This window comes from Chlorocebus sabaeus, chromosome 16, assembly GCF_047675955.1.
Source record: "Chlorocebus sabaeus isolate Y175 chromosome 16, mChlSab1.0.hap1, whole genome shotgun sequence".
Taxonomy (NCBI): Eukaryota; Metazoa; Chordata; class Mammalia; order Primates; family Cercopithecidae; genus Chlorocebus; species Chlorocebus sabaeus.
Window position 1 is genome coordinate 71,650,588 of NC_132919.1, and position 21,324 is coordinate 71,671,911.

The following is a 21,324-nucleotide window of genomic DNA, read 5'->3' on the forward strand; positions in this document are numbered from 1 at the left end:
AAGGGCTGCTGGTGGGAGGTGGGGAGACAGAGAAGGCAGATGGCCTGACTACAAAAGCCACCTCCCTGTCACTGCGAAGTGGGGAGGAGGCACCTCCCTAGAAATCTGCCAGGCTCCCTGCCAGAGGGAATAGTTTGAGCTCAAAATATCACCATCCTCAGGGCCCAAATAGTTCCCAGTCCTGTGTGGACTGGACCCACAGTTGACAGCTTCTCTCCAAGAGAAGCAGTTTGGGCTCCAAGGTATGTGACAGGGGCTCCAGGATGATCCAGGAATGGCTCCAGGTGGAGGGCCTTAGGATGCGGCAACAAGCACAGAATGACAGCAGGGGAGCAGGCAAAGGTAGAGTGAGGGGCCTGGGAGAAGAGGGGAAGTCAGATACAGGAGAAACTGAGGAGAAGCAGGGTTTGTGGCAGTCTCAAATGTGAGTGGAGTGGCCGGGGGCCATTTGGAAGGTGAGGTGAGGAATCCATATTCTCCCTCCTTCCTGCTTTAGAAGCTTTGGCAACATATATTTGGCAGCTGTTTTGTATACACACTATTCCCTAGTGGTGTCCCTTGGGCAGGCACAAAGGGAGCCGAAGGGAGGGGTGTGGATTGAATGTATGGGGAGGAAGAAAGGCCATAGGCAGTACCAACCGCAGAGGGACATGATCTGACCCTCCTTCAGCCACACTCTCCCCTTTGGAACAGAAGTCCTTGACTCCCTGTCTAGACCATGCTCCAGACACCCAGGGTGCTGTAATTCTCTGTCCAAATGGCCAGTTTTACTTCCAGAGCCTTAAATGGGCTGCTCTCCCAGATTTATCCTCCCAAGGGCTGATTTTGCCACTCAAAGGGTGAGCAAAGAATGGTTGTTGAAGGCTGGGCACGGTGGCTCACGCCTATAATCCCAGCACTCTGGGAGGCTGAGGCGGGTGGATCACCTGAGGTCAGGATTTTGAGACCGGCCTGACCAACATGGTGAAACCCCATCTCTACTAAAAATACAAAAATTAGCCTGACGTGGTGGTGCACGCCTGTAATTCCAGCTACTTGGGAGGCTGAGACAGAAGAATCACTTGAACCTGGGAGGCAGAGGTTGCAGTGAGCTGAGATTGCGCCACTGCATTCCAGTGTGGGCAACAGAGTAAGCCTCCATCTCAAAAAAAAAAAAAAAAAAAGAAAAGAAAAAAAAAAAGAATTGTTTTTGGGGAATACGGATTGAGCTTGAACTTGTGAACTAGGATATTGGGCCCTGGCTAAAGGCCTCCATGTTTATTTATTTATTTTTTTTGGTAGAGCTGAGAGTCTCATTATGTTGCCCAGGCTGGATTTGAACTCCTGAGCTCAAGTGATCCTCCTGCCTCAGCCTCACGAGTAATTCACTCTTATTCCTGGTTGTAAATGTTAGGGATGACCAGTCCATAGTATGGGGAGGGATGAGGGCTATGCATAAGAAGGCTCAGACATTGGAGCCAGAGGTGGGTAACATTTGCTTTTGGGTTTCTCACTAGGGGAAGGATAAGGCTATGGCCAAGGCCCTGGGCATAATAATTGGATATTATTATTTATGGAGCTTTGGAATAAGCAAGATTTAAACAACAACAACAACAAGAAACTTAAAAAAATAGTTTTTAATTTACAGGAAAAAAATGGAAGGTAATAGAGGGTCCCCACATATTCTGCACCCAATTTCTCTTTTTATTAATATCTTAGCATTAGTATGATGCATTTGTAACAACTAATGAACTAATACTGATACATTGTTATTAATTAAAGTCCATGCTTTATTTAGATTTCCTTAGTTTTTACCCAGTATTCTTTTTCTCTTCCATGATCGCATTCAGAAAACCACATTACATTTAGTCATCAGGTCTCCTTAGCCCTCTTAGCTGTGACAGTTTCTCAGAATTCCTTTGATTTTGATCACCTTCACCTTAGTTTCTTCTTTACTTTCCCTTGTATCCAAGCTGTTTGGAGGGCTTGGAGATGCTGATAGGACTGTCAGATTCGGGGGTGGTGATATGTGTGCAACTAAGGCACCTTAGTGTCGCTTTTAGAATATAGGTGTGGAAATGAGAATAGCTCTGGTAGCCCCAGGAGCTTAGGAGAAAAGAGCGAGCCCAGGAAAAGAGAAAGGCCGTATTGCTGAACGCCACACCCTTGCCGCACCTATTAACTAGGGGCTAACGAAAGAAAGGGTGTCGGAAAATGATGAAGAAGGCCGGTCGACAGTGACGTCGTGGGCGACGCCGGGTTGTGAGCGACCTTTCGAGCTTCCTCGAGTCCCTGAGTCTCTGTAGTGTCTCAGCTCCTGGATGTCCTCCCTTAAAGAGAGGAACAATGCGGGCCGACTAGACTAGTCCCTTAGTTTCCTCGCCAGCGCAGACAAATACGGTTTCAGTCCAAGGAACTACCATTCCCAGAAGACAGCGGGGCGTTCCTTGCTGCATCTCTATTGGTTGGATTTGTTACTCCCAGCCAATAGAAAGTGAACTTCTTGACAAGTGCCAAAATGGCGATGCCTACGACCTAGAAGTGGATTGTGCGGTAGGCTTAAATTTGGCGAGGTGATGGATGAAAAGGAAATTGGGAGGTATAGTTACAGGGCTGGAGAAGGCGGAGGAAATGAGGGAGCAAATCTGGACTTGGAGTAGTGGTGGCCGAAGGATGCATTTAGAGCTAAGGGCGTAATTAGGCGACCAGGACTGGCTTAACTCCTTGATGCCCTCTTTACTCTATTAGTCCCTTTGATATTTATTTATTTGAGAGACGGAGTTTTGTCCTTGTTGCCCAGGCTGGAGTGCAATGGCGCGATCTCGGCCCACCCCAACAACCTCCGCCTCCCGGGTTCAAGCGATTCTCCTGCTTCAACCCCCCGAGTAGCTGGGATTACAGGCATGCGCCACCAAGCCCGGCTAATTTTTGTGTTTTTAGTAGAGACGAGGTTTCTCCATGTTGGTCAGACTGGTCTCAAACTCCCGATCTCAGGTGATCCGCCCGCCTTGGCCTCCCAAAGTGCTGGGATTACAGGTGCGAGCCACTGCGCTCGGCCGATACTTTCTTCTTAGTGCCCCAGTTTAAGGAAGGGCGGTTCAGGAGGAGAAAGCTTGACAGGATCTTACCTTATCTCTTTAGCCCTTTTTCTTTAAAATTCCTCTGCCTAGCTTAAATCTTACCGCATCTTCTCCTTTCTATTTAATTCTGCCTTCCCCGGTTCTCCTTCGAACATCGTGTCCTTTTCTTTAGCTCCACTTCTTTCACCTCAAAGTTGGCCGTCACAGCTGCCACCTGCTCAGAGTGAAATCATGAAGGTGGTCAACCTGAAGCAAGCCATTTTGCAAGCCTGGAAGGAGCGTTGGAGTGACTACCAGTGGGCAATCAACATGAAGAAATTCTTTCCTAAAGGAGCCACCTGGGACATTCTCAACCTGGCAGGTCTCAAGTGAACTGGGAAAGAAAGATGGGAGGGATAAACCCAGAGAAGTTGTAATCACTCAGTCGTGTTTTATTATTCCTCTTGCAGATGCATTACTAGAGCAGGCCATGATTGGACCATCCCCCAATCCTCTCATCTTGTCCTACCTGAAGTATGCCATTAGTTCCCAGGTAAGCTCCCCCAAAACCCCCACCAAGAAGTGAGAGTTTTGGGGATAAAAAACTTGAAGTGCATTTGGACCTCAGTGATTCATGACTGTAATCCCAGCATTGTGGGAGGCTGAAGCAGGCAGATTGCTTGAGCCCAGGAGTTTGAGACCAGCCTGGGTAACATGGCAAAACCCAGTCTCTACCCCAAAATACAAAGAATTAGCCCTGCGTAGTGGTGCCCCTATAGTCCCAGCTACTTGGAAGGCTGAGGTGGGAGGATCACCTAAGCCCTGGGAGGTCAAGGCTACAGTGAGCCATGATCCTGCCACTGCACTCCAGCCAGAGCAACAGAGTGAGACCCTGTCTCAGGAAACAAACAAACAAACAATTTGGGGTGCAGTTTTATAATTGTCAGCTTACGCTTTCTAGATGAATTTGTTTGAACAGATCATTTCACTGAGTTTCAGTGTTCTCATAAAAATAATAATACTTCATTTGTTGTGATGAATATTACATTCACTTATTCTACTGGGAGTAGTAGCAGGTAGCACAGGCTTGTGGCCCCGCCTACTCAGAAAGCGGAGGTGGGAGGATTGCTTGAGCCCAGAAGTTCGCGGCTACAGTGAGCACTGATTGTGCCACTGCACTCCAGCCTGGGCAACAGAACAAGACTCCATCTCTTAAAAACACCAACCACCAAAAGAAAAATAGGATTACATTCACTTGTTCTAGCAACAAATACTCATGAATTTTTTTTTTTTTTTTTTTTTGAGATGGAGTCTCGCTCTGTCACCCGGACTGGAGTGCAGTGGTGCGATCTTGGCTCACTGCAAGCTCTGCCTCCTGGGTTCTCCTGCCTCAGACTCCCGAGTAGCTGGGACTACAGGCGCCTGCCACCACGCCTGGCTGATTTTTTGTATTTTTTTTTTTTAGTAGAGACAGGGTTTCACCGTGTTAGCCAGGATGGTCTCGATCTCCTGACCTCATGATCTGCCCACCTCAGCCTCCCAAAGTGCTGGGATTACAGGTGTGAGCTACCGCGCCCAGCCTCATGAATGGTTTTATGTACCAGACAGTGCTAGCCCCTGGGGACATAGCTGTGAATAAGACCTGATGCCAGTACACAGAGAATTTAGTGGGTAATATAGACATGTAAATAAGCAGTCACTAGATGGGTTTATGATAAAGGTTAGAATAGAGTACGGATGCTCCTCAACTTACAATGGGGTGATGTGCTGATATACCACTCATAAGTTGAAAATGTACTTAATACACATAACTTGCCAAAGGTCATCTACCTACCACTTTTTTGAGACAGAGTCTTGCTCTATCACCCAGGCTGGAGTGCAATTGTGTGACCTCAGCTCACTGCAACCTCTGTCTCCTGAGTTCAGGCGATTCTCCTGCCTCAGCCTCCTGAGTAGCTGGGACTGCAGGTGCCTGCCACCATGCCTGGCTAATTTTTATATTTTTAGTAGAGACAGGGTTTCATTATATTGGCTAGGCTGGTCTCGAACTCCTGACCTTGTGATCTGCCCACCTCGGCCTCCCAAATTGCTGGGATTGCAGGTGTGAGCCACCATGCCCGGCCATCTACCTACCTTAAATGTGCTCAGAACACTCTAGCTTACAGTTGGGAAAAATCATCAAACACAAAGCCTGTTAGTTTATTGAGATGGAGTTTCACTCTTGTTGCCCAGGCTGCAGTGCAATGGCTTGATCTCGGCTCACTGCAACCTCTACCTCCCAGGTTCAAGCTATTCTCCTACCTCAGCCTCCTGAGTAGCTGGAATTACAGGTGCCCGCCACTACACCTGGATAATTTTTGTATTTTTAGTAGAGATGGGGTTTTACTGTTTTGGCCAGGCTGGTCTCGAACTTCTGACTTCAGGTGATCCACCCGCCTTGGCTTCCCAAAGTGTTGGGATTACAGGCATGAGCCACTGCGCCTGTCCTTATTTTTTATTTATTGATTGATTAATTGATTGAGGCAGAGTCTTGCTCCATCGCCAGGCTAGAGTGCAGTGTGGTGCGATCTTGGCTTACTTCAACCTCCGCCTCCCAGATTCAAGTGATTCTCCTGCCTCAGCCTCCCAAGTAGCTGGGAATACAGGCACATACCACTACATTCCACTAATTTTATGTTTTTAGTAGAGACTGGGTTTCTCCATGTTGGTCAGGCTGGTCTCGAACTCCTGACCTCAGGTGATTCACCCTCCTTGGCCTCCCAAAGTGCTGAGATTATAGGCGTGAGCCACCACCCCCAGCCAGAAGTGCAGATTTCTTTTTCTTTTTTTTTTTTTTGAGACGGAGTCTGACTCTGTTGCCCAGGCTGGAGTGCAGCGGCCGAATCTCAGCTCACTGCAAGCTCCGCCTCCCGGGTTTACGCCATTCTCCTGCCTCAGCCTCCCAAGTAGCTGGGACCACAGGTGCCCGCCACCTCGCCCGGCTAGTTTTTTGTATTTTTTAGTAGAGATGAGGTTTCACTGTGTGAGCCAGGATGGTCTCGATCTCCTGACCTCATGATCCGCCCATCTCGGCCTCCCAAAGTGCTGGGATTACAGGCTTGAGCCACCGGGCCTGGCCCAAGAAGTGCAGATTTCTTATGTGCGTATATTGCATCGTGGTGAAATCTGAGCTTTTAGTTTACCTATCACCCCAATAGTGAATGTTGTACCCAATAAGTAATTTTTCAACCCTCACCCCACTCCCACCTTCCCACCTTTTATATTCTCCAGTGTCTATTAGTTCACTCTGTATGTGCACCCATTGTGTAGCTCCCATTTATCAGTGAGAATATGTGGTATTTGACTTTCTTTTTTTTATTGAGATGGAGTCTCCCAGGCTGGAGTGCAATGGCGTGATTGATCTTAGCTCACTGCAACCTCCTTGACTTCCTATCTCTGAGTTATTTCACTGAGGATAATGGCTTACATATATGAGCACTTGAAGTACAATTTCTACTGAATGCGTGTCTCATATTTTTTTTTTGAGACAAGGTCTTACTCTGTCACCCAGGGTGGAGTGCAGTGGCGTGACCTCTCCTCACTGCGACTTCCACCTCCTGGGCTCAAGTGATTCTGCTTCTTCAGTCTCCCAGGTAGCTGGGACCACAAGCATGCATCACCACACCTAGCTAATTTTTATAGTTTTAGTAGAGATGGGGTTTTACCATGTTGGCCAGGCTGGTCTCGAACTCCTGACCTCACCTCGAGGTGAACTGCTCACCTCGGCCTCCAAAAGTGTTGGGATTATAGGCATCAGCCTGTAATTTAGGTCGTGCCTGACCTAAATGCGTATCTCTCTCTTTTTTTTTTTTTTTTTGAGATGGAGTTTCACTGTTGTCCCCCAGGCTGGAGTGCAGTAGCACGATCTCGGCTCACTGCAACCTCCGTCTTCTGGGCTCAAGCAGTTCTCCTGCCTTAGCCTCCTGAGTAGCTGGGATTACAGGCGTGCACCACCACACCTAGCTAATTTTTGTATTTTCAGTAGAGACAGTGTTTCACCATGTTGGCCAGACTGGTCTGGAACTCCTGATCTCAAGTGATCCATCTGCCTCAGCCTTCCAAAGTGCTGGGATTACAGGCTTGAGCCACCATGCCCAGCTTGAACATGTATCTTTTTTACACCATCATAAAGTCTAAAAATTAAGGCGGGGCACGGTGGCTCACGCCTGTAATCCCAGCAGTTTGTGAGGCCGAGGTGGGCGGATCACCAGGCCAGGAGATCGAGACCCTCCTGGACAACATGGTGAAACCCTGTCTCTACTAAAAATACAAAAATTAGCTGGGCATTGTGGTGAGTGCCTGTAATCCCAGCTACTTGGGAGGCTTAGGCAGGAGAATCGCTTGAACCAGGGAGTCAGAGGTTGCAGTAAGCCAAGATTGTGCCACTGCACTCCAGTCTGATGACAGAGCGAGACTCCGTCTCAAAAAATAAAATAAGATAAAATAATAAAATAAATAAAGTCGAAAAATTGTAAGATGAACCATTGTTAAGTTGGGACTGTCCTTGCTTTGGGAATGCATGGGAAAGGCACCCAGTCCAGTCTGAACAATCAAGGAAGGCTTTGTGGAGGAAGTGATATTTAAACCAAGACCTGAATGTTGAGTAGGAGTTAGCCAGGCACATTGAGGAGAGTGTGTGTGCAAAGCAGAGAAAAGCATATGCACAGGGTGGGCGGCAAAACTCACATAATGTTGTTCAGGAACTGAAAATAATTTGGTATGGCTAGAGAAAAGGAGTTTGTTCTCAAGACTCCTTTTTCTTTTATTTTTTCTCCTTTTCTTTTTTTGTATTTTTTGTAGAAATGGGGTCTCACTATGTTACCCAGTCTGGTCTCGAACTCTTGGCCTCAGGTAGTCCTCCCGCCTTGTCCTCCTAAAGTGCTGAGGTTATGAGTATGAGCCACTGTGCCCGTTCCCAGTACCCCTTTACATTCTTAAAAATTTTGAGACTTTTCTTAAATATATTTGATTGTATTTGATCTCATGCCTCCCTAAAATGGATAAAACCAAGCTGCACCTGACCACCTTGGGCACATGTTTTCAGGACCTCCTGAAGGGCCATGGTTACTCATGTTTGACTCAGAATAAATTTCTTCAAATATTAAAAAAAAATATTATTGGCCAGGTGTGGTGGCTCCTGCCTGTAATCCCAGCGCTTTGGGAGGCTGAGGTGGGTGGATCATCTGAGGTCAGGAGTTCGAGACCAGCCTGGTCAACATGGTGAAATTCTGTTTCTACTAAAAATACAAAAAATTGGCCGGGCGCGGTGGCTCAAGCCTGTAATCCCAGCACTTTGGGAGGCCGAGACGGGCGGATCACGAGGTCAGGAGATCGAGACCATCCTGGCTAACACGGTGAAACCCCGTCTCTACTAAAAAATACAAAAAACTAGCCGGGCGAGGTGGCGGGCGCCTGTAGTCCCAGCTACTCGGGAGGCTGAGGCAGGAGAATGGCGTAAACCCGGGAGGCGGAGCTTGCAGTGAGCTGAGATCCGGCCACTGCACTCCAGCCTGGGCGACAGAGCGAGACTCCGTCTCAAAAAAAAAAAATAAATAAAATAAAAAAATAAAAATAAAAATACAAAAAATTAGCCAGGCGTGGTGGTGCGCACCTGTAATCCCAGCTACTCAGGAGGCTGAGGCAGGAGAATCGCTTGAACCCAGGAAGTGGAGCCTACAGTGAGCCGACATCATGCCACTGTATTCCAGCCTGGGCGACAGAGCAAGACTCTGTCTCAATAAAAAATAAAATGAAGGCCGGGCGCGGTGGCTCAAGCCTGTAATCCCAGCACTTTGGGAGGCCGAGACGGGCAGATCACGAGGTCAGGAGATCGAGACCATCCTGGCTAACACGGTGAAACCCCGTCTCTACTAAAAAAAATACAAAAAACTAGCCGGGCGAGGTGGCAGGCGCCTGTAGTCCCAGCTACTTGGGAGGCTGAGGCAGGAGAATGGCGTAAACCCAGGAGGCGGAGCTTGCAGTGAGCTGAGATCCGGCCACTGCACTCCAGCCTGGGCAACAGAGCGAGACTCCGTCTCAAAAAAAAAAAACTTCAAGAAAAATAAAATGAAATAAAATTAACTGGTCTCTTTTTGTTGTACCTTGAATAGATCTTTTATCTATGCATGATTTTTGTCACATCATGAATTGGTAATTTGGAAAATATCCATGACTAAGTTATATAGTTGTTGATGCATTTCAATTGTTGATGCATTTAATAATATAATATCATCACATGTTATGGAGCCTCCAGGACAATCCACTGTACAATTGTGAGAGAAAAAGAGCAAAAAGGTAAACAGTATCTTAGTAGTATTTTAAAAATAATTTTGACTTCCTAGACCCCCTGAAAGGTCTTGGGGACCCTGGGGAGTTCCTGGACCATACCTTCAGAACTGCTAGGCTGGCACTTTAAGGAGGAGAGTGGTTTAGAGAGAGAGAACGATAAGGTCATAAAAGACTTTTGAGTGATGCCGAGGAATTTGGGCTTTATTTTAGGGTGACAAGTAATCATTTAAAGGGTGTTAAATGGAGGAGTCACATGACAAGACTTCCTTAAAAATATACATATTTTAATTAACATAGAATAACATACAAAGATCTTGGGCCAAGTGCAGTGGCTCAATCCTGTAATCCCAGCACTTTGGGAGGCCAAGGTGGGTGGATCACCTGAGGTCAGAAGTTCAAGACCAGCCTGGTCAACATGGTGAAACCCCGTCTCTACTGAATATACAAAAATTAGCCAGGTGTGGTGGCGGGCACCTGTAATCCCAGCAACTCGGGAGGCTGAGGCAGGAGAATTGCTTGAACCTGGGAGGCGGAGGTTGCAGTGAACTGAGATCGCCCCACTGTGCTCCAGTCTGGGCAATAAGAGCGAAACTTCATCTGAAAAAGAACATACAAGATCTTAAGATCAATTCAGTGAGGGTTTTTGTTTTGTTTTGTTTTGGGTTTTTTTTTGTTTTTTTAAATGAGATGGAGTCTCGCTCTGTTGCCTGGGCTGGAGTACAGTGGGGCGATCTCAGCTCACTTCAATCTCCGACTCCCAGGTTCAAGCTATTCTCCTGCCTCAGCCTCCTGAGTAGCTGGGACTACAGGTGTCCCCCACCATGCCTGGCAAGTTTTTTGGATTTTTAGCAGAGATGGGGTTTCACTATGTTGGTCAGGCTGGTCTTGAATTCCTGACCTCGTGATCCGCCTGCCTCGGCCTCCCAAAGTGCTGGGATTACAAGTGTGAGCCACTGCACCCGGCCTATTCAGTGAGTTTTAGCAATTGTATATACCCATGTCACCAGCATCCAAAATAAGATACAGAACATTTCTGTTCTCTCAGAAAGTTCCCTTTTACTGCTTTCTAGTCCACTCGCTTCTTCCACAATTGCCTTTATTTGGATTTCATAGCAATGTAGTCAGATGGGATATATTTCTTATACTGTCTTTTGTTTAACATAAATGTTTTTGAGATTTATTATTTATGTTGTATATGTTAGTAGTACATTCTTTTTATTTATTTATTTTTAATTTGAAACAGGGTTTTGCTCTGTTACCCAGGCTGGAGTCTGCAATGGCAGGATCACAACTTACTGTAGCCTTGTCCTGCTGGGCTCAAGTAATCCTCCTACCTCAGGTTCCCAAGGAGTTGGGACTACAGTCATTCACCACCATGCCTGGCTAATTTTTAAATTTTTTGTAAAGACGGGATCTTTCTATGTTGCCTGGGCTGGTAATTTTTACATTTTTGTAGAGATGGGGTCTCACTTTGTTGCCCAGGCTCGTCTCAAACTCCTGGGCTCAAGCGATCCTCCTGCCTTGGCCCCCAAAGTGTTGGGATTACAGGTGTGATCCACTCATGCCTGGCCCCATTCTTCTTCTTATTTTTAATTGCTGAATAGTATTTCTCAGTTGACACATAGATTTTTTTTTTGTTAAAAAATTTTTTAGAGGCTGGGCACAATAGCTCACGCCTGTAATCTCAGCAGTTTGGGAGGCTGAGGCGGGTGGATCACAAGGTCAGGAGATCGAGACCATCCTGGCTAACATGGTAAAAATTACCCGAGCATGGTGGCATGCACCTGCAGTCCCAGCTACTCAGGAGGCTGAGGCAGGAGAATCGCTTGAATCCGAGAGGTGGAGGTTCCAGTGAGCCAAGATCGAACCACTACACTCCAGCCTGGGTGACAGAGCAAGACTCTGTCTCAAAAAAAAAAAAAAAAATATATATATATTTAGAGTCAGGATCCTTGCTTTGTTGCCCAGGCTGGAGTGTAGTGGCACAATAGTGTCTCACTGCAGCTTTGACCTCCTTGGCTCAAGCCATCCTCCTGCCTCAGCCCCCCAGGTAGCCCGGACTACAGGTGCACGCCAAAACCCCCAGCCAATTTTTGCATTTTTTGTAGAGACAAGGTTTTGCCTTGTTGCTTAGGCTCATCCTGAACTCCTGAGCTCAATCTGCCCACCTTGGCCTCCCAGAGTGTTGGGATTATAGGCATGAGCCATGGAACTCACCCCTAAACCATTGCTACATAATACACCATATGTACTTTTTTTTTTTTTTTTTTTTTTTTTTTGAGATGAAGTCTTGCTCTGTTGCCCAGGCCAGAGAACAGTGGTTTGATCTTGGCTCACTGCAGCCTCCTCCCGTCCCTGCTGTTGGGTTCAAGTGATTCTCCTGCCTCAGCCTCCCAAGTAGCTGGGATTACAGACATGCACCACCACACCTGGCCGATTTTTAAATTTTTAGTAGAGACAGGGTTTCACCATGTTGGCCAGGCTGGTCTCAAACTCCTGACCTCAAGTGATCTGCCCGCATTGGCCCCCCAAAGTGCTGGGATTACAGGTGTGAGCCACTGTGCCTGGCCCAGCCCATATGTACTTTAATTTAGGTTGTTTGTAATTTTTTACTGTTATAATCAATGTTTCACTGAATATCCTTCTACCTACCTGTCTGCATATCTGGAAGTGTTTCTCTAGGGTAGAGACCTCACAATGGAATATGTGATTTGAAGAATATATACATACTAAATTATAGTAGATCCTGCAAATATCCCCCTAAAAATGACTGGATTAGGTTATACCCCATCCACAATGTCTCACAGTATTTCCCCACACCTTTGCCAATGCTGGATAGAATCTTTTAAAACTTTTTCCAGAGGCAAATAATTATATATTATAATGTGCATATTCTTTTCTTTCTTTCATTCCTTTCTCTTCTCTTTTCTTCTCTTCTCTTCTCTTCTCTTCTCTTCTCTTCTCTTCTCTTCTCTTCTCTTCTCTTCTCTTCTCTTCCCTCTCCTCTCCTCTCCTCTCCTCTCCTTTCTCTTCTCTTCTCTTTTTTTTTTTTTTTTTTTTTTTTTTTTTTTTTGAGAGGGAGTCTCGCTCTGCCGCCCAGGCTGGAGTGCAGTGGCCGGATCTCAGCTCACTGCAAGCTCCGCCTCCCGGGTTTACACCATTCTCCTGCCTCAGCCTCCCGAGTAGCTGGGACTACAGGCGCCCGCCACCTCGCCCGGCTAGTTTTTTTTGTATTTTTTAGTAGAGACGGGGTTTCACCATGTTAGCCAGGATGGTCTCGATCTCCTGACCTCGTGATCTGCCCGTCTTGGCCTCCCAAAGTGCTGGGATTACAGGCGTGAGCCACGGCGCCCGGCCTTCTCTTCTCTTTTGTTTTCTTTTCTTTTGTTTTCTTTTCTTTCGATGGAGTCTCCCTCTGTCGCCCAGGCTGGAGTGCAGTGACGTGCAACCTCTGCCTCCCGGGTTCAAGCAGTTCTCCTGCCTCAGCCTCCCGAGTAGCTGGGATTACAGGCATGCACCACCATGCCCAGATAATTTTTGTCTTTTTAGTAGAGACGGGGTTTATCCATGTTAGCGAGGCTATTCTCAAACTCCTGACCTCAAGTGATTCACCTGCCTTGGCCTCCCAAAGTGCTGGGATTACAGGCATGAGCCACTGCTCCCGGCCTATATATTTATTAATATATAATTTATGTATTCATAAATACACAAATAAATAAATATATCATTTGCCTATTTTTTGATTTTTTTTTGTTACGGCTTTTTTTCTGTGTGTGTGTGTGACAGAATCTCACTCTTTCATCTAGACTGGAGTACAGCTGTGTGATCTCGGCTCACTGCAACCTCTGCCTCCTAGTTTCCAGCCAGTCTCCTGCCTCAGCCTCCCAAGTAGCTGGGACTACAGGCGGGTGCCACCACGCCCACCTAATCTTTGTATTTTTAGTAGAGACAGGGTTTCTCCCGAGATAGGGTCTCACTCCTTTGCCCAGGCTGGAGTACAGTAGCACAATCATGGCTTACTGCAGCCTTGATCTCCCTGGCTCAAGCTGTCCTCCCACTTTAGCCCCCTGAGTGTCTGGGACTACAGTTAGGCACCACCACATCTGGCTAATGTTTTTAATTTTTTGTAGAGAAGGGTTTAGTTGCCCAGGCTGGTCTCAAACTCCTGGACTCAAGTTATCCTCCTGGCTCAGCCTCCCAAAGTGTTGAGATAAACAGGCATGAGTTACTACTCTTGGCACCCTAGTTTTTAGTATATTCACTGAGTTGGGCAAACATCATCACAATCAATTTAGAACATTTTCATCACCCCAAAAAAGAATTCTTACTGATTTTTTTTTTTTTTTTGAGACAGAGTCTTGCTGTGTTGCCCAGGCTGGAGTGCAGTGGCATGATCTCGGCTCACTGCAAGCTCTGCCTCCCAGCTTCATGCCATTCTCCTGCCTCAGCCTCCCGAGTAGCTGGGACTACAGGTGCCCACCACCACACCTGGCTAATTTTTGTATTTTTAGTAGAGACGGGGTTTCACTGTGTTAGCCAGGATGGTCTCGATCTCCTGACCTCGTGATCCACCCGCTTTGGCCTCCCAAAATGCTGGGATTACAGGTGTGAGCCACCGCGCCTGACCAGAATTCTTACTGATTTTTAAGTGTCATTTAATATAATCTATCTTGTAATCCTTATTTGTTATATATGCTTTTGAGTTTTATATCACTTTTTAAATCTAATTTTTTTTTTTTTTTAAATTTTTGAGATGGATGGAGTTTCACTCTTGTTGCCCGGGCTGCAGTGCAATGGCACGATCTCAGCTCACTGCAACTCCGCCTCCTAGGCTCAAAGGATTCTGCTGCCTCAGCCTCCCAAGTAGCTGGGATTATAGGTGCCTGCCACCACGCCCAGCTAATTTTTATATTTTTAGTAGAGACAGGGTTTCACCATGTTGGCCAGGCTGGTCTTGAACTCCTGACCTCAGGTGATCCGTCCGCCTTGGCCTCCCAAAGTGCTGGGTTTATAGGCGTGAGCCACCACACCTGGCCTGTTGTTGTTAATAATGAGATTTTCCCTTCGGATTTCCCCTTCCCAGACCCCATTGTCTCAGACTGATGGGATTTTCTCCACAGCCTCTTGACTGGCTCACCAATTGTTGTGCTGGACCCCTATTTTCTAGGGATGGCACCAGGTTCAAGAGGCTGAAGGGACCTGAAGACAACAGATGCCACATAGGGTTTTGCTAGGGGGAACTTATATGCAGGGACAGTCCGGGGTGGTGGGCTGGACAGGAGAACTGCCTGTAATTTTTTTTCTTAGTATGCAGAAATTTTTTATGTTTTTGTCAGTTTTATCCTTTTTTTTCCCTTACTGGGCTTTTGTCTGCTTAAGGACTTCTCTGCTTCAGAGATTTAAATATATTCTCTTGGCGGGGCATTTTGGCTCATACCTGTAATCCCAGCACTTTGGGAGGCGGAGGCGGGCGGGTTGCTTTGAGCTCAGGATTTAAGACCAGCTTTGGCAACATGGCAAAACCCTGTCTCTACAAACAATTAAAAAATTAGGCTAGGCGTGGTGGCTCACGCCTGTAGTCCCAGCACTCTGGGAGGCTGAGGTGGGCGGATCACAAGGTGAGGAGATCGAGACCATCCTGGCTAACATGGTGAAACACCGTCTCTACTATAAATACAAAAAAAAATTAGCTAGGCGTGGAGGTGGGTTCCTGTACTGTCAGCTACTTGGGAGGCTGAGGCAGGAGAATCGCTTGAACCCAAGAGGTGGAGGTTGCAGTGAGCTGAGATCACGCCACTGCACTCCAGCCTCGGCAACAGAGCGAGACTCCGTCTCAAAAAATAAAAAAATAAAAAAATAAAAGCCGGTAGTTCATGGCTTGAGCACGTAGTCCCAGTTACACAGGAGGCTGAGGCTGGAGAATTGCTTGAGCTTGGGAAGCAGAGGTTGCAGTGAGCTGAGATCGCGCCACTGCGTTTTAGCGTGGGTGACAGAGTGAGATCCTATCTCAAAATAAAAAATAAAATAAAATGAAAATATATTCTCTAATTTCTGCCAACACTTGACTTTCATTTTTTGTATTTACTTTGTCTGAGCCTTTTAGAATTTATTGTGGTATGAGGATGGGATCCACACTTATTATTTGTTCAAATAGATGGATAATGGCTCAACTATCTTTATTGAATAGGCCATTCTTTGTCATATCTTAAATTCTAAATTCTCTTGTGCACAAGGGTCCATTTTTTGACACCCTAGTGTATTTCACTGGTATCTTTCTCTCTCTTTTTTTTTTTTTTTTTGAGAGGGAGTCTCACTCTCTCTCCCAGGCTGGAGTGCAGTGGCACGATCTTGGCTCACTCCAACCTCTGCCTCCTGGGTTCAAGCAGTTCTCTGCCTCAGCCTCCCAAGTAGCTGGGATTACAGGCGCGCACCACCACGCCCAGCTAATTTTTGTATTTTTAGTAGAGACAGAGTTTCACCATCTTGGCCAGGCTGGTCTTGAACTCCTGACCTTGTGATCCACCTGCCTCAGCCTCCAAAAGTGCTGGGATTGCAGGCGTGAGCCACCACGCCTGGCCTCTTTCTCTTTTTTTTGCACCAGAACTTTATTATAGCTTTATAGTATGTTTTGATACCTTGATGGACAAATCTTCCCTTAGTTTCTTTATTTTTGAAATATTTTTTGACTGTTTTCAGACATTTCATTTCCAGACAAATTTTAGAATCAATTCATTAAGTTCCCATAAAAATCCTATTATATTGTAATCAAGAGTTCCTTGACTTTATAGATTAATTACGGAAATTTGTGGATTAATTTTAGAAAGATCACTCTGGTTATAGTTTGAAGAACGAGTTGGAGGGAGGTAAGACAGAAGACAGGGAGATCATTAAGTATGGCATATTTTGTCTGTAAAGGACCAGATAGTAAGTATTTTCAGCTTTGCAGACTGCATGGTCTCTCTCATCACTATTCTGTCATTACAGCTCAAAACTAGCTATAGCCCATCTGTAAATAAATGGGTATAGCTGTGTTCTAATAGAAAAATGATGATGAGCCAGATTGGACTTGTAGGCTGTAGTTTTCCAACCCCTGATTTAGGCTCTTGATGTGTACTTCAGGTGAGAGATGATACTAGCACAAAATTGGGAAGTGGCAGCAGAAGAAAAACGATGAATTTAAGAACAGTTTAGGAAGTGGCATTGAAATGATTTGATTGATGGGGTGAGGGGAGTGCGAGGAGAAGGGGTCAAGGATAACGCTTAGGTTTCTGGTTTGGACACTAGATACCTGATGGGTCATGAGACAGCGCAAGAGTGGAGTAGGGCTGGGATGTGGGTGAGGATAACATGTTTGATCTTGGCCTTTTCAATTTAAGGTGCCTGTGTGGGGTATCAAAAAGAGGATACTCGGAAGGCAGTTGAACATAGGTGTCTGGTACTCAAGGAGAGTTCTAGACTGGAGCTTTTGGTTTAGAAGTCACCAGCTACCGATGGTAATCAAAGCTATGGGTATGGATGAGATTGTGTGCAGAGAGAGAGGGAGAGTGAGCAAAGAAGTGACTACACCCAACTTCCGGAGGAACCAATCTCATTTAAGGAACACACTTAGGAGGATAAACCGTCATAGGAGTCTGAAGAGAAGGGGCCAGAGAGTAGGGAGGAAAAGTGAGAGTGTTACCAAGAAAAGCCAAGAGAGGACTGAGGGATGAGGGAGGGTTTCAAGGGGTCGGATGCTGCTGGGAAGTCAGGTAAGATCAGAAGAGAGAAGGATCCATTGGATTTAACATGAAGAGTTTGTTGATGACCTTAACAAGAAGATTCATAGAGTGGTCAGGACAGAAGTGATTGGAGTGGGTTGAATAGTCAATGGAGAGTGTGCAGGTAGAGCCAGAGAGTGTAGAAAACTCTTATGTTGTCCGGGCCTGGTGGCTCACACCTGTAATCCCAGCACTGTTTGAGGTCAAGGTAGGAGGATCACTTGAGGCGAGGAGTTTGAGCTCAGCCTAGACAACATAGACCCCGGCTCTACTAAAAAAGTAAAATTAAAATGGCGGGGTATAGTGGCTCATGCCTGTAATCCCAGCACTTTGGGAGGCCGAGGGGGTGGATCATGAGGTTAGGAGTTCAAGACCAGCCTGGCCAACATGGTGAAACCCTGTCTCTACCAATACAAAAATAAGCCAGGTGTGGTAGTGCATGCCTGTAATCCCAGCTACTCAGGAGGCTGAGGCAGGAGAATTGCTTGAACTCGAGAGGCAGAGGTTGCAGTGAGCTGAGATCATGCCACTGCTTCAGCCTGGGCAACAGAGTGAGAATCCGTCTCAAAAAAGAAAAAAAAAAGTAAAATTGAAAAAAAAAAAGAACTTTTATATATGTGAAGAGCAGTAGAGATGGAGTGGTGGTTAAATGGAAGTGTGGGGTCTACAGGAAGCTCTTTTAAAAATAGAAGAAATTAGGCCAGGCTCATACCTCTAATCCCAGGACTTCGGGAGGCCCAAGTAGGTGGGCAGCTCACTTGACCAGGAATTTGAGACCAGCCTGGACAACATGGAAAACCCCGTCTCTACAAAAAATACAAAAGTTAGGCAGCCAGGCACGGTGGCTCATGCCTGTAATCCCAGCACTTTGGGAGGCCAAGGCGGGTGGATCATGAGGTCAGGAGTTCGAGATCAGCCTAGCCAACATAGTGAAGCCCCGTCTCTACTAAGAATACCAAAATTAGCCGGGCATGGTGGCATGTGCCTGTAGTCCCAGCTACTCAGGAGGCTGAGGCAGAAGAATCGCTTGAACCTGGGAGGCAGAGGTTGCAGTGAGCCGAGATTGTGCCACTGCACTCCAGCCTGGGCAACAGAGTGAGACTCTGTCTCAAAAAAAAAAAAAAAAATTAGCCCGCACGATGGCTCATGCCTGTAATCCCAGCACTTTGGGAGGCTGAGGCGGGCGGTTCATGAGGTCAGGAGATCGTGATCATCCTGGCTAACACGGTGAAACCCCGTCTTTACTAAAAATAAAAAATTAGCCGGGCGTGGTGTGGGCGCCTGTAGTCCCAGGTACTTGGGAAGCTGAGGTAGGAGAATGGCGTGAACGCAGGAGGCGGAGGTTGCAGTGAGCCGAGATCACAGCACTGCACTCCAGCCTGGGCGACAGAGCAAGACCCTGTCTCAATAAATAAATAAATAAAGCATGGTGGTGTGTGCCTGTAGGGCGACAGAGCAAGACCCTGTCTCAATCAATCAATCAATCAATCAATCAATAAAGCATGGTGGTGTGTGCCTGTAGTCCTAGCTACTCAGGAGGCTGAGGCGGGAGGATAACTTGAACCCGGGAGCACCTCTGCACTCTAGCCTGGGTGACAGAGTGAGACCCTGTTTCAAAAAACAAACAAACCAATAGAAGAGTCCTGAAATGTATAAACACTGATGGGAAAGGGAAGAAAGAGAAAGAGGCTGATGTAATAGAGAGAAGTAAATAGATATGAAAGACCTTTGTGACCTCTCAAGTACTGTGCAAAATTAGTAATTTATTCTTCCTTCAGAGTCAAGAGGCTCTTTGGCCCAATGTTGTGCGAGTAGAGGGCACTTAGGAATAGTTGGGATGTTGAATATTCAGAAGAGCAGCGAGGATTTGAGGGCAGCTGCGGGGTCAGGCGGGGCTAGCCACAAGTGAGGTGGCCACACAGGGTCTCCTACCCTGAGGGCCGTGGTGGTTCAGAGCTACCGTGATAGAATGATTAAGACTGGAATAGGCCAGTGCCTGCTTTGTAAAACAGTTCGTCATGTAGAAAGCATTTTCAGCTCTCTGGAGTAGCTGTGCTTTATTGATACAGTTAGCAGAAATCTACTGAACAGAATTCAGCATTTGAAGACCATAAATTCTTTTTGATGAATGGCATCCCTCAGAACATGCAGAATTGGGGATTTCTCTCCTGGCATTTGAGGGTCAGTGTTTAGTGGGGACATCCAGCTCCCCCTGCAGGTTGGTATCCAGCAAGGTTCAGTTCTTTGCCAAGCCCTCGCTATGGGGACATCAGTTATAAATAAACAAAACACTCGCCGGAACTTTACGGTCATCCTGCCCAGGCAGGCTCCCAGCTTTCTGATGGATATCAGACACTAGCTCTGGCCTCACAGCATGGTGGTTCTGAACACTGATTGTATTTAAGCCCTCTCTGTTTTGCTCCTGTTCACCGAGGAGTACTAGTGAAAGATGCCTGAACAGAGCAGTGTATTCTGGTGAGAAGGAAATCGCACAGGACGGAAAGTTTGCCATACCCAAGTGATTGAGCAGACAGCTTTCTTCCTCTCCTTTTTTTTTTTTTTTTTTTTTTTTTGAGACGGAGTCTCGCTCTGTCGTCAGGCTGGAATACAGTGGTGCGCTCTTGGCTCTCTGCAACCTCTGCCTCCTGGGTTCAAGGGATTCTCCTGCCTCAGCCTCCTGAGTAGCTGGGATTACAGGCATGCGCCACCACGCCTGGCTAGTTTTTGTAGTTGGAGACAGGGTTTCCCCATGTTAGCCAGGATGGTCTTGATCTCTTGACCTCGTGATCCGCCCGCCTTGGCCTCCCAAAGTGCTGGGATTACAGGCGTGAGCCACTGCATTCGGCCGACAGCTTTCTTCTTAAATCTTTGGAGACTTCCACTCCTCCAGCAGCGACAGCCTAGGAGGTGATTGTCCTGATAGTTTTTGTCATTGTATCCTGCTTTTGTATTTTGGTATGCTTTGCCACTGATTTTGAGTATACCACTGTTACTATTTTTTATGGTATTATTTATATTTTATCAACATTCTGTAATTATTTTTTTAATATGACAAGATTTTATGTAGGGTTTAATTTCAGTTAGGAGAAATTATTTTGAACTAGATCTCCAGTCTTATGATGGTGATGAATAGGTTTTACTAACAGAAATTTATTTTAAGGTAAGATTTTTCCAGAAGGCAACTAGTTAGTAGAATTTATCTAGTCCAAGCAATAAAAATTTCCTGAGGATCTATTGTATACCAGTTCTTGGGCTAGATGCTAGAGAAACAGATATAAATTCAATACCATCTCTGTCCTCTGGGAACTTACTGTTCAGGCAGAATTTCCTAAAATGTATTTTGGAAATACGAGATGCATGAGATTCCTTGGCCAAGTACGTTTAAAGAATATTGCTTTGTTTTATCATCAGTTTTCTTAGAGATTCTCATTGTATATGAGTATATCATGGTTTTGAGAAGTTCTGTGGTAAAGTTCTCTGTATATGTTTAATCCAGTGTTTGTCAAATTTATGTCACACACAAGCTCAGGGTGTGTGTGCGACATGTCTTTCTTTTTTTTTTTTTTGAGACGGAATCTAGCTCTGTCCCCCAGGCTGGAGTGCAGTGGCTCGATCTCGGCTCACTGCCAGCTCTGCCTCCCAGGTTCACACCATTCTCCTGCCTCAGCCTCCAGAGGAGCTGGGACTACAGGCGCCCGCCACCATGCCCAGCTAATTTTTTTGTATTTTTTTTGGTGTAGACGAGGTTTCACCGTGTTAGCCATGATGGTCTCAATCTCCTGACCTCGTGATCCACCCGCCTTGGACTCCCAACGTGCTGGGATTACAGGCGTGAGCTACCATACCTGGCCTATGTGTGACATTTCTTAACAACCTGAGAACCTCTGGAGCAGCATGGTCCAACAGGACTTTCTACAGTGATTGAAATGTTCTTTATCTACCCTGTCCAGCACAGAAGCCCCTGGCCGTGTGTGGCCGTGGAGCACTTGAAATGTGGCTAGTGTGACTGAAGAACTGCATTTTAAATTTTATTTAACTTTTTTTTTTTTGAGACAGAGTCTCTTGCTCTGTCGCCTAGGCTGGAGTGCAGTGGCGTGATCTCGGCTCACTGCAAGCTCTGCCTCCCGGGTTCGCGCCATTCTCCTGTCCCAGCCTCCCTAGTAGCTGGGACTACAAGCACCCGCCATCACACCCGGCCAATT

General features: G+C 46.4%; 1 protein-coding gene across 8 annotated transcripts in view; it reads left to right on the forward strand.

Annotated features, from left to right (window-relative positions):
- Positions 1–2,445: 2,445 nt before the first annotated feature.
- The window catches only part of MED24 (mediator complex subunit 24), a 38,155-nt gene continuing 19,276 nt past the window's right edge, over positions 2,446–21,324 (forward strand). For 5 of the 8 annotated variants that reach the window (XM_008012811.3, XM_037993101.2, XM_008012815.3 and 2 more), the window contains exons 1-3: positions 2,492–2,578; positions 3,232–3,420; positions 3,509–3,591. In XM_008012811.3, the coding sequence (XP_008011002.1) occupies positions 2,560–2,578; positions 3,232–3,420; positions 3,509–3,591 (291 nt within the window). In that variant the 5' untranslated portion in view covers positions 2,492–2,559. Of the gene's footprint in view, positions 2,579–3,231; positions 3,421–3,508; positions 3,592–21,324 lie in introns of all 8 variants that reach the window. The other 3 variants (XM_037993103.2, XM_073005338.1, XM_008012819.3) reach the window with 1 other exon arrangement.